Below are 12,664 nucleotides of genomic sequence, written 5' to 3' on the forward strand. Positions count from 1 at the left end.
CCATATTTGGTCTGAACTTAAACTGAATTTAAAATCCTCCTCCTCACCTACAAAGCCATTAATGGTCAGGCACCATCGTACCTTGGAGAGCTTATAGTTCCCTATTTTCCCAATAGGACACTTCGCTCTCTAAATGCAGGTCAACTTGTGGTTCCCAGAGTTTGTAAGAGTAGAATGGGGGGCAGAGCCTTCAGCTATCAGGCTCCTCTCCTGTGGAACCAGCTCCCAGTGTGGGTTCGGGAGGCAGACCCCCTCTCTACCTTTAAGATCAGGCTTAAAACTGTCCTGTTTAGTAAAGCTTATAGTTAGGGCTGGCTCGGGTATGTCCTGACCCATCCCTTAGTTATGCTGCTATAGAGCTAGACTGCTGGGGGATTCCCATGATTCACTGGGCGCTCTCTCCCTATTTCTGTCTCTCTCCCCCTCTCTCTCTCGATGACCTCATGCCATTAACTTTGTTTCCTTTTCTCTCCCGTAGTTTGTGCTTCTCCTCTCTCTCCCTCTCTCTGTCCTCATTCTGCAGGTATCTCTGCCTCGGGAGCAGCAGGATCCAGATCCACCACTACTCATCTTTACTATTAACCACTGTTACCTGTCATCATTATTGATAACACCATTACCTACACAGCTGTTCCTGGTCTCTCTCTCTCTCTCTTCTCTCCCCTCTCCTCCCCCTCCCCCTCTTTCTATCTTCCCCTAAACCCAACCGGTCGAGGCAGACGGCCGCCCACCCCGAGCCCGGTTCTGTTGGAGGTTTCTTCCTGTTAAAAGGGAGTTTTTCCTCCCCCCTGTCGCCAAGCGCTTGCTCTTTGTGGGAACTGTTGGGTTTTTCTCTGTAACAAAGTAAGGTCTCAACCTTACCCTGTAAAGTGCCTTGAGATAATGTATATTATGATTTGGCGCTATACAAATAAAATTGAATTGAATTGAATTGAATTGAATTGAACTGTATTGAGATATCCAAAATGTAATATCTCCAAAGCTTGGATCTGAGTGCTTCTTCCACCACTATATATCCTAATTGGTGTGTGTGTGTGTGTGTGTGTGTGTGTGTGTGCGTGTGTGTGCGTTTCCTCCAGTTTCCTTTCACAGTCCAAACGTGCAACTTCAGTGAATTGGAAACTCTGTGTTATGACTATGAATGGTTGTCTGCCTATGTGTGTGTCAGCTGTGTTAGAGACTGGTCACCTGTCGAGGTGTGCCCAAAGCATGCTGGGATAGGCTCCTGCCTCATCCTGCACAGGAGTAAGTGGAGAGATGGATATGTACTGTACAGTGGTCAGGTTCATGTGCAGAGATGATGTCATCACTGACAGACACACACACAACACAGAGGTGGAGAATGAAATGTATTAGTCACACAGCCTTAAGACTTTTATGACATGCCTGAGTAGAAGAATCACAACTGTTTAATTCATCAAAATACAAAAATAGCATTTATACAATAAAGAGACTAATATTGTGCAACATGGAATGCTGTTCCCATAGTGACTGATAAAATACTAAAAATCATCACTATTCTCCTAAAATATTTAAATCATCAACTAAAACTACATTTATCAGAAAGAAAAAAAGCTACACTTAAGTGACCCAAAACAAAAGCGAAGTGACCTATGAATTTTCATATAAAAATAGATCTTTAACAGGAAAAGCCACCTAAGGACTGAAGATATGAGGTTATCTGCTAAGGTGCATCATGTGCCAGTTTGTCAGAGCAGTTTCTCAGCATTAAACGAATCCCTTTCCAGACACTCGCTGACCACATGAGCATGGAATTGTAAATTAAGTAGAAAATTGTTTGGTAACTGTTACCAGCCTACGTGTTCTGATGCTGCTTAGTGTCTATGAAACAAACAATCTGCTCAGAATAAGGCACAAGTTTCAAATTCACTTCATACCGACTGTCAGTTTTCAGTGTCATCTCATTATTGACTAAATGTTCCCGGGAGGGCAAACGTTTCAGCGCAGCACCTGTGATTTAAAGGAACAGCTCAACATTTTAGGAAATGGGCTTATCTCCTACGTTTCTGAGAGTGAGATGGGAAGATGATATCAGTTTCATGTCTCTGTGTTAAGAGCTGGAGTCAGGACATGGTTAGCCTAGCTTAGCATTAGGAGTCCAAGCACAGGGGAAAAAAAGTCACACCTAACACCTGTAAAGCTCACTGACTTGACAAGGTGAATGACGTTGGGACGGTGGTGCAGGGTGCTGGAACCAGCCGGCGGCTGAGTTAGCATGTTCTGTGCCTGTGTGGATATGCAGGTTAACTGGGGACTCTAAATTGCCTGTAGGCGTGAATGATTGCCTGTGTCTATGTCTCAGCCCTGTGATTGACTGTGGCATCTGGGATTAGCTCCAGACCTCCCTGTCACCTTCATGGATAAGCAGGTGTTTTGGCTAATGGGTAACATGAAATGTAAAAATGGCAGTTTATGGTTTCCGTGTTGGGTTTCATACTCAGACTCAATCTTTTTGTGAAAAACAGCCAAACACAGTGACTGTGTGCAGCTTCCTGACATTGCTGAGGTCGCTAGGTTTGGTACCACTGTGTCTGTGGAGGGACCAAAAGCTAAACCTGTGCTCATCGCCTGTATCTGGTAATCTGTGCTACAGTTGGAGACGCTGTACAGAAGCACATGACAGAGGATAAGAAACTGTTCAAGCATCTAACTCCTCCAAAAACCACAAACTGTCATTTTGACATTTCTGTATACAGGTTAAACACACAACATACACAGCTTCAGTCTGGCCTTCACTTTGGACAGAGTCAGGCAAGCTGTCGCCCTCTGCTTCCAGTCTGTATGCTAAGCTAGGCTAACCACATCCTGACTCCATCTAAAAACCTCACTCTGTGAAAGCAAAGATGCATCTTTCCAAAAATGCTGAATTATTTCTTAAAGATTAGTTGAACCAAAAACATTATCAGCAGACTCACAAACCACACCCAAATCAGCACCTTCACACAGTCATCTGGACGCCATCAGCGCCCCTCCTCTTCTATAAGGCCTGGTTGGTGTGAATGTGCAGTGATGATTTTACTACATGTGCAAAGCAGTTGTTGTAAAGTCCTGTAGGTTCAGACTGTTAGGTTTCCTACATCAAAATGTTTTGGGATCACCATGCAAAACTGGAGGTGGAGGAGGACATTCTTCTCGCTGCGACTTGAGACAAGTTTTTTCCCCACAGTGTGGTCTCCGCTCACTATAGTCTCTTTAAGGCCTGTGGGTAGTACTTGAGGAAGATCCTGTGGGCGATCTCATACGTGTCTCCCTGAGGCTTGGTCGGGTACTTCCTACCGTTGTAAACAAATCCCTTTTCTATCTGAAGAGCTGCCTGGTTGAAGGCGTCCTGCTTGAATGGCCGTCCACTGTCCAGACACTCCACTAGCATGTTGACAAACAGTCCCCAGCGCTGGGCGTAATAGTCCTCCATGAGGCCGCCCCACTCTTTACTGGCGTAGTCCAGGATCTCACCACTGGGGCCCCACAGTGTGATCTGGTTTCTGGCATTCATTTCATACAGCTGTGCCTCTTTCTCATCCAGGGCTAAGGATCTCGCCCGCTCCAGCCAAGTCCCCAACAGGAAGTTGCGGTCGCTATTCAGCAAACGATTGAGCTCGGGCAGGATGTCATAGACCAGCACGCCGCCTGCAACCAGCAAATCTGGCAGCTTTTGTTGCTGGAAGGCATCTGCGATATCCTGGTAAAAGGTTGTCGTTAGGACTTGCAGGACCTGCCGAGTCACATCCACAAGGTCGTACCGGAAGGTCTCCTTGGACATGAGAGAAGGAGCCGCATCTATAAACAGTTTCCAGGCTTTATACAAATCAGCCGGTTCATACCAGCGGCCGCCATTCATGTGCAGGGAAGGCCTGCGCACCAGCGGGCTGTGGTTGTGGTTTCGGTAATGTGGCACGGTGCAGTTATAGACGCTGGCGAACAGGAGCCCCCATGCGGCCGTCAGGTTCTCTTGGGTGCTGCCGTAGCGGCGTATTGAGTACAGCGACGCCCACTTGGATAAGTTGACAGGCTCTTTGCGCCAAGCCAGCTCGCTCATCAGCTCATACATCACTGGATTCTGCTCGATGCCCTCCGGCGTCATGCCTATGCCCACCATGGTGGAGTTTGGGAAATGCAAGGCTTTGAAGGGCCCCGAGTTGATGCTCTCCACTGTGCCAAAGAAACCACTGTTACCACCAAAGTTGTTCAGCATGCACCAGATAAACGGCTGTCCATAGAAAGACTCAGTGTAGGAGAAAATTGGCTCCGTCTCTGCGAACAGGTCTAGCACAATCATTCGTCCAAGGGGCACCCCGTGTAGAAGGGCCTGGATCTGGTTTGGCTTCCAGAACGCTGCATCACTGAAGAACAACCAGCCTTGCATCAGCCAAATTGCCTGAGGATCAACTGGGGAGAAAAAAATTAGGTTTGGATGAGGGACAAGAAGGGAACAGTTCTCATTCTCAAACATGGCTGAAAATCAGCGGGGAGTTTGAGGGGGGGCCGTCTGTGTAAGAGAGTTGGACAACAGGGCATCCACGGGTCATCAAACTAGGGCAATTACTGTACTTGTATCCCAAAATATCAGCATTCAGGCAGCTGACAGGCACTGTCAGGTTTGAATCTCACACTGAACAGGATGCTTGTCATGCAGACACTCACCTGCAGTCATGGAGGCAAAGACAGAGCGACTGACGGCAGACAGGTAGGCCGTGTCAGAGGAAGGAGGGGTCATCTCATTGAAGGTGTCAGTGTTGTAGATGTGATCCGTCCCAAACTGCTTCACCACCTGGGACAGATACATGGAACCAATCTGGAGGAAGAGTGGATCCCGAGGGTCTAAGATATAGGAGCAGGAGAAGCTGCAGTTGAAATGAGCCCAAGGCCCCAGTCTGGTTACGTTTGCTTTAGGGTACAACCTGAAACACAGGAAACAGTTCAGTGATTCACAGGGTTTTGATTCTGAAAAGACATGAGTGCACTGAGACACCGAGGGGTCTGGAAGTTTTCGTATAAACTTCCTTAAAAACAAAGTCTGACCACACCTGAAGGGGAAAGTGTTTATATCAGATTGAAAAGCCTCATGTCAGAGAGAGAGGGAGGGAGGGAGGGGCGAGAGGCAATAATTGTTCATAGGGGTCAACAGTGCACAGTCTCCTCTCAGAGTCACTGATGGTGATGCAGTAGTTGTGTGAAGAAGCTTAAATGCCACCACACCTTCGCACTCATGCAGACAGTGGGAGTGTTTCTCCAAGAAATAAAACACAAACAAAGCACTTGAGGCATGAAGTTTGAATCATGCTGACACTTTTAGAATGCTGATGGGGCCATTTATTCATTTAGCTTATTCCCTTCAAGTGAAATTCTTTTAAAATATATGAAACAATCTAAGTGTTAAGAAGTGTATGAAGTGTTGGACGATATAGGAAGATATATTTGTGGTTTTAAGAACTAAAAACCATCTCAGTGTAGTTTTACATCTCCCCTCTCTGGCTTCTCTCTGGAGCTCTAGTAACAACAGGTCAGTCAGCCAATCAGAAGAGAGGCTCTGTGGCTGTGTGCATTTCTCTGTGGACTGAGGCTTTGATACTTTCACAGTATTAATATAGAACCTAGACCTGCTTTATAATCACAAACACATGGACACCTACCTTTATACAATATGGGAACTTTAAACTATCTAACAACAAATATATAGTAGTTCAAAGTAGATCAGTTTCTACCAAACACAATTAGTGCATCGGTAATAACCCAATAATACAATATATAATAGTATAACAGTCAAAGAGGCCATTTCTGTGAGTACTTTTGCTTTTGATACTTTAAGTACATTTTGCTGATAATGCTTACACACTGTTACTTGTTGATAATTATGTTGCTGTTCAAAAACTAGTATGCACATTAAATCTTAATTTTTCTTTAAATATAATTATTGGTATTGGCATCCAAAATCAAGTGCTGGTAAGGTTTTAATACCTTGTGTATAAAGCAGAACAATGTATCACTGAAATGTTGTGTCACCTGAGGATTCCCTTGGGGATGTTCCCGGAGAAGGCCGGCAGCACAGGAATCATACCCAACGATCTCATGCGCTCCAAGATTTTAAACTGCAAAAAAGAGGATAAATGTCATGTGAGTGGATTCATTCCAACAACGTTTCAACATGAACATTTTACATAAACATGTGATTTCAGCTACAAAAATAGTGATTAATAGTGAAAAAGGCCCTTTCTGCTTAATGACAACTTTGTTCCCTATTATTGCAGTTTTGGCTGTTTGTGGTGAGAAGAAACACTTCCTGCTTGCTGCTGTCCTTACACAGTGTTTCAGGTGAACTGTCTGGCCTGGGGACAGAGGAGGATGACATACTGACATATTTTTTTTTTGTTTTACCAGACCACACACACACTGATCAAGTTCAGTTTAATGTTGCAGCTGGCTGAGCAGGAGATCATTTTAACCACTTTATGTTAAGGTTCCACTGGTATCAGCTGCAAATCCAATCCACTTTAAATACAGCTTCTTTGTCCAGTTTCTACTATAAGTTCACTCATTTATGCACATCTCACCACAGTCATGAATCTGAGTATTTTCAATATTGCATTTTTTATCCCAATGCTGTGATGGAGTACAAGTGGACAGAAGTATTAAAAGAAAATACTCAAGCAAAGCATAAGTACTTCACATCTGTATTTAATTTCAGTACTTGAGTCAATGTATTTAAATACATTCTACCACTGTCTGGAGGTTCTGGCTTTTACTTTGGTGAGTACAATGTTATCATAAGCAAAAGGAGTGGCAGCCAAAACAGGGAAAACCTGTTGTGGACCGAACCTGTTTGTATGAACACCCCCCACGCAGGAACACCTGTGTTTATTTTAACTGTTATATTGTCTGGTAGTACAATACCGGCCTCGGAAAAATGAATTTTCCTTTGTGAACAGTAAAGAATATCTTTGTACCAGCTTATAATAAACTGGAATTAAATTAAAGAAATTTGATATCTGTAAAAATTATTTTTACACAGTCTACGTTTGTTCTCATCCTCAGCGTTTAACACGACCATTAGGGGGAGCCAAAGACAGAAATGCTCTCATTCTGAGCACCGTTGCTTTAAACTGTGTTGATGAGCATGGAGGTTTCAGTACTTGGAGGTAGAGCTGGTTCACGTGCCAGGACTGTGGCAGAGGCCCGCCGAACTCAAACATGTTTCCCATCCGGTTCCAGGCCAGGAACGCCGGACCAGAGAAGAACTCTTCGATCTCCGTCTGGTTCAACCCAATGGCACGGTAAACCTGCAGGTACAGAACAAGTTCCTGAGTCGATGTTCACGTGCTGCTGCGCATGTCAAGGTACGGATCATGTATTTGCTTCTATTATAGTATCTATTATAAAAATATAATGTGTTTATTTAAATCCAGCTTTAAATAGGCCAATAATGGAGCAAACACAGATATGAAGATCTGTTTAACTGTGGTTCAATGCAGACTTTGTTAGGGCTGTAATCAGTTTCAGGCTGACAGGTTTGCGCTCACCTCTTGCCACAGGGCCTCTTGGCCGGTGAACGCCAGCGGCAGGTTGATTCCGTTGAGCGCCATCCAGTCGATCTCTCTTTCCCATCTTGGCCAGTCCCACCACACAGCGGAGTAGCTGAACGTGCAGACGTTCTGGTAATACCGGAACCTGGACACAAACACACAAACACACTCTTCATTAGTGATGAGTCTTAAAGATGAAATATGCATTCAAACTAAAAAATGAAGTTAGAGGCACACAGCCTAACAAGGCTGCTAATCACAAGCAGCTGTGAAAAGTCAACTATACCATGAAATGCCTTTACTGCAGGATTCTTCTTTAGATTTTGTCACTGTGTATTATCACAGAGTTAGGTCACAGATAACATCTACATCTAAATCTCTGCTGAAACCACAAAAGTCACGACCAACACTCGGTGCTGTTTTGGAGGTTTTTCTAGAAACATCTAAGATTATTCTGGATCAGAATTTATTCCATGAGCTCTATAATCTAATTCACAATTTATAATTCTGTGACCTATTCAGCACATTAATATGGTAGACTCAATCAATTAGTCACTGCTATAAGCATATGACACATCACAAACATATAAAGTTTTTGTCATCAGTAACAGTGCATTTATCAATAATAATGATAGTCAGTAGCCAGTAGTGAAAATCTTTTATTGTTTTTTTAAGCAGCGTATTGGTAGGTCATACCCCCTTTTATTTATTTATGGCTTATGTATTTTTATTATTGAGGTTATTTAACCTCTGACTTGCAGACCTCCTGCACTAAATCAATCAATCAAACTTTATTTGTATAGCGCTTTTCAGACAATAAAATGTAGCACAAAGTGCTTTACATGCTGAATAATGCTGAATAATAAAACAGAAGCAAAAGAACCCCCCCTCCAAGCCCTACACAATGGGTTAATAAAGACTGGAAGCAGACAAATCGAGGAAAGGCCATTAATTCATTTTTTTAAATTCAATTTTATTTGTATAGTGCCAAATCATAATATACATTATCTCAAGGCACTTTACAGGGTCAGGTCAAGACCTTACTTTGTTATAGAGAAAAACCCAACAGTTCCCACAAAGAGCGTCATAATGAGGAAACACTAGAGATAAGGTTAAAATGTTAAATTCAGCTTAAGATAAATAAAATAAATAAAACACAGACGGAAAATTAGATTAAATAAAGTATATCGTCCTTATCTTATTTTTTACATGTCTGGTACTTCGTGTGTTTTAAAATGCTCTCATGTATAAGGTTTTATCATCAGTGTGTTGTGTTTAATGTTGTTGTGTGTGTCCTGTTGTACTGTGAACACACCAGTCACGTGTCGTCAGGATAAGCGAGGGAATCAGAGCCTCCCCAAACAAGGATGTGCCGCCTGTTTGCGCTCATCTTGTAATTTACTGCGAAGCTGTGGTGGCAGCAGGCTGTTGTCTCCGAGGGCTAGGTTGACTTCCAGCCATTGCATCTGTTGTTTCTGTCATTTTTGTGGGTGTCACCGTGTCACTTTGACAAAGGTCGGGGCTTGTCAAGCCGAGGGGGGCTGGGGCATTTTTTTTGACTTTGTGCATTGTGCGGAACACTCTTTTCTTCCTGAGCATTGAGAGGAAGTGGTAGCGAGTGAATGGGCAGATTACATCGTGATTTATCATCTCAGATCAGTACAAGTTGTCTTACTTATCACCTTCATCAACATGTGACAGTCTGGAGTTATGGTGCTCTTTGGAATAAGTACATGCATTTTGTAGCAGCTTTGAACAACTCGTTTCGCAAGGAAAACTTTCACAGACATATTTATTCAATTTAAACATTTACAGTTAACAATCCAGCATAACCTACAAGTCTTTTCATTCCGTTTTGCTTTTTAGTTTTCATTTGAACATCTTTTCCTTCTGTTACTCAGGGTGTAAGATCTGCAGTAAATTGAGGAGGTCAGAGGCAGAATACTGAGTCAGGAAAGTCTAGGATTCTGTATTGACCCTTTAGTGTGTCATTGTCAATTAATGGTATATATTTTGAAAATTGCCATAGATACGTTCACTATCAGTGAACAGGAAGAAGTCTGATATTTCTTCAGCCTGGAAGGAGTGCAGAGAGGTGAAGATGTCCAGACAGAGTGCAGAAAGTCAACTTTTCCCTCCCCCCCTTTCCTGTCTGTCTCTATCACTACTAATTATTTCTGAGCTGATAGACAGAGTGGGATTTTAATTCATCGGGAGCCATGGGTAAGTATTGTGAACTACCTTATGGATATTTGAAATATTTCCTGTCATTCACATTCCTGCAACACGAGAAGCAGAGACTGGAGCTGTTTTCCAATAGCATCATTCATGTCCATTGTTTCAGAAGGACTCTTAGATTCACTCCATCTGTATGTGCTGCAAGTTTGTGCTGGATTAATTATCAGACTACCACCACACATACCTGACAGGGCTCCGTGCTAACTTTTTTACAATGGTTGCTCTGCGGTTTTGCTGTTTCATCGTATCTGATCCACAGAAATTGGACAGGCTATTCTTTGCAAAAGGCATTTACAGTATTTTGGCCTTTTTGTATTCTGGTTCTAAATAATTATAAATAACTGACACCTCAAACTGGCTTCTAAGAGTTGCCCTCCACCACTAAGTTATAGTCATGGGAAAAGCAAACTGTGCCATGTGTGCCATGGCTTTTTCAATCTAACTACTGTGCACATGACATAACTGGGGTGAGCTGATGCGGGTCTAATGCACAACAGATAATTGAAAGGAAGGGTCCTTTAAAGGGCCCGACCATGGTACAAGTGTCCATAGTGCTCACAGTAAACAATGAAAAGTAATGTGTGACAACGCTCCATTTGTCATGCACCCATGGGTTTTGTTGTGCTGTGTTGCAGAGGAGGGGGCTGGGGTTTACATGCCCCCCCCCCCCCCCCCCCCCCCCACTGCAATCATAGAATTCAAACACACAGACAAACCGTAGTACTGTTACTGATAAAGTTTGATTGTTATGTCATGAAAGTAGTTTGTGTCTTATCTGCAGGGCAGCACACAAACCTGGGATGTTCTTAGCTGCTGATTAAATACTTGAACTATGTCTGCAGCTCTACAACTCTCAGGACTGCTAATCATTCAGTGACTGTGATTTTAACAGGAGTGGTTCCGCTATCTGCTGAGGTTCAGGTTTGGTTCATGTGAAGAGCAGACACAACCTGGTACGTCCACTGCAGAAGTGAGAAACTGATTTGGTGGGAAAACTACATTTTCACAGACGCTGTTTTGCTGGTGTCAGTAAAATTTGCACCATCAGTGTCTTCTGCAAGGTCGAGCACACAGGCAATAGAAAAAGAAGGACACCTGTAGTTACACCAGTGGACCAGGTAGAGCACAGAACACAGAGTCTGGTATTTCATTATGTTTTGATATCTCATGTATGTATTGTTTTTATGGTTAATTAGCTTCACTTCCTTCACCCCAACTCTTCCATTTAAAAACAACAGTGGAAGATATATTGAGAACTTTTACCTAAGTATAAGCAGCAACAGCCCAAAGTAAAAAATATAAAATTATTAGTGTATAATTAAATCATTAGTGAAGCACTGTAATGTTATATTTGGTTTTAACTACTTTATATAGTGTTGGTGAGATGAATCCATGTAAAATCTTGACCTGAGAAGTAACTAGTAAAGTTAACTAGGAATAAAAACAAAGGCAGCACATACTGCAAATAAACTGTGCTTGAGTAAAAGTGAAATCAGTTTCCTAACAAAATAAGTAATGCACAAAAACAATACTGCAGTTGTCTAGCGACTGGTTTTAATGCTCTCCTTATGGAGTCTGATTTAAGACATTTTAACAGGGCCTAAATACATTAGAGGTCTTGTGATGAACTGAGCAGCTGCAGGCGTTTAGCTGCCACTCACTCCTGAGTGAGGATGCGCGTCCGGCTGAGAGGGGCTTCCCCCCGCGGGCCACTGACCTGTGCGGGCTGTTGATGCGCAGGACGCCGGTGAGCTTTGGCAGAGGACGGGGCAGCTCCAGCTGATCACCGGACCAGGAAACATGGCAGTTGCAGAAATATTTCAAGTAGTTGTAAATGCCAGAAGCCAGGGCCACTCCGGTGCTGCCCGTAGCCACTATCCTGTTGTTCTTCGTGGACCTGAGCTCGCAAACATCCAGGCTGTCGTTGGACAGGCTCCTGCTGACGGACACGATGAACTCCGTGGACCTGTTCCCGAGCAGGCGTCTGAGCAGCTCCGCCACCGCTCTCCCCTGCGCCTTGTCGCTGGCTGTCGGTCCGATGTGGTCCAGAGCGGGAAACCTGCGATGAGCCGTGACACAGAGGGCGAGCAGGACGGCCAGGGCCAGGCTGCAGCCGCTTCCGGGGGACATGCTGAGGCAGACCTCCCCAGCGTGGCACACGTTTAAAAACAAGTGTGTTTCTCCAATTGCAGAGAATCAGGAAGCGCCGGTTTACGGAAAGGCTGCTGGCCAATCAGAGCGAGGGGTGCTGCCTCAGCATCACCCACAGCCAATCAGCGTCCGCAGAGATCTGTTCCGCGAGGGGCGCAGCTCGTCATGTGACGGTGGTCCTGCAGAAGTGGCCTGATTCCAGCTGCAGTCATGTGACCGTGAATTAAAAAAACACGAAGTGAAAAAACTTCTTTCTGCTGAATCATTAAAGCTCGTTACGGACACAAAGTTCAAAACAGAACCAGGACAAACGGCTCGAGTTTCTACCCTGATGCGCTGACACTGGATCTAATGTAGAGGCAGACTCTTCCGTTCACAGCCGACATGATCATTCAGCTCCTATTAAAGGCCCTCCCTTCACATGCAGCCCCCCCCAGACATGCAGATTATTGGCAGCGGACTTTACGGCACTGGGTCAATGGAGAGCGTGGTGCTCGGAAAACAGTGGCGCCCACAGCCAGTCTCACTGGTGCTCCCAGTATAATTCTGGGTCAAGATCAAGACAGTTACAGTGAAGGCTTTGACCGGGATGAGTCTCTGTACAGGTCATGTGTCTGTGTGAAATAGGGTTCTGTATGAAGGATTAGGCCTTCATCCTGGAAAAATCTGCAGTACTCCACCACTGGCTCTGTGTTTGTGGAGAACAGTGCCTTTGATAAACTGTCTTGCTACAGTAT

General features: G+C 44.1%; 1 protein-coding gene across 1 annotated transcript; it reads right to left on the reverse strand.

Moving 5' to 3' along the window:
* Positions 1-1,332: 1,332 nt before the first annotated feature.
* On the reverse strand, positions 1,333-12,008 carry naglu (N-acetylglucosaminidase, alpha). Its single transcript, XM_071461768.1, has 6 exons — positions 11,494-12,008; positions 7,536-7,683; positions 7,149-7,295; positions 6,022-6,107; positions 4,663-4,919; positions 1,333-4,407 (listed from the first exon to the last, which is right to left on the reverse strand). The coding sequence occupies exons 1-6, from the start codon at positions 11,904-11,906 to the stop codon at positions 3,203-3,205; spliced, it is 2,256 nt and encodes a 751-aa protein (XP_071317869.1). The 5' UTR covers positions 11,907-12,008; the 3' UTR covers positions 1,333-3,202.
* Positions 12,009-12,664: the final 656 nt, after the last annotated feature.

This window comes from Trachinotus anak, unplaced genomic scaffold, assembly GCF_046630095.1.
Source record: "Trachinotus anak isolate AG129_WGS33_773 ecotype Australia unplaced genomic scaffold, CSIRO_AGI_Tana_v1 ptg000025l, whole genome shotgun sequence".
In the NCBI taxonomy this organism is placed as follows: Eukaryota; Metazoa; Chordata; class Actinopteri; order Carangiformes; family Carangidae; genus Trachinotus; species Trachinotus anak.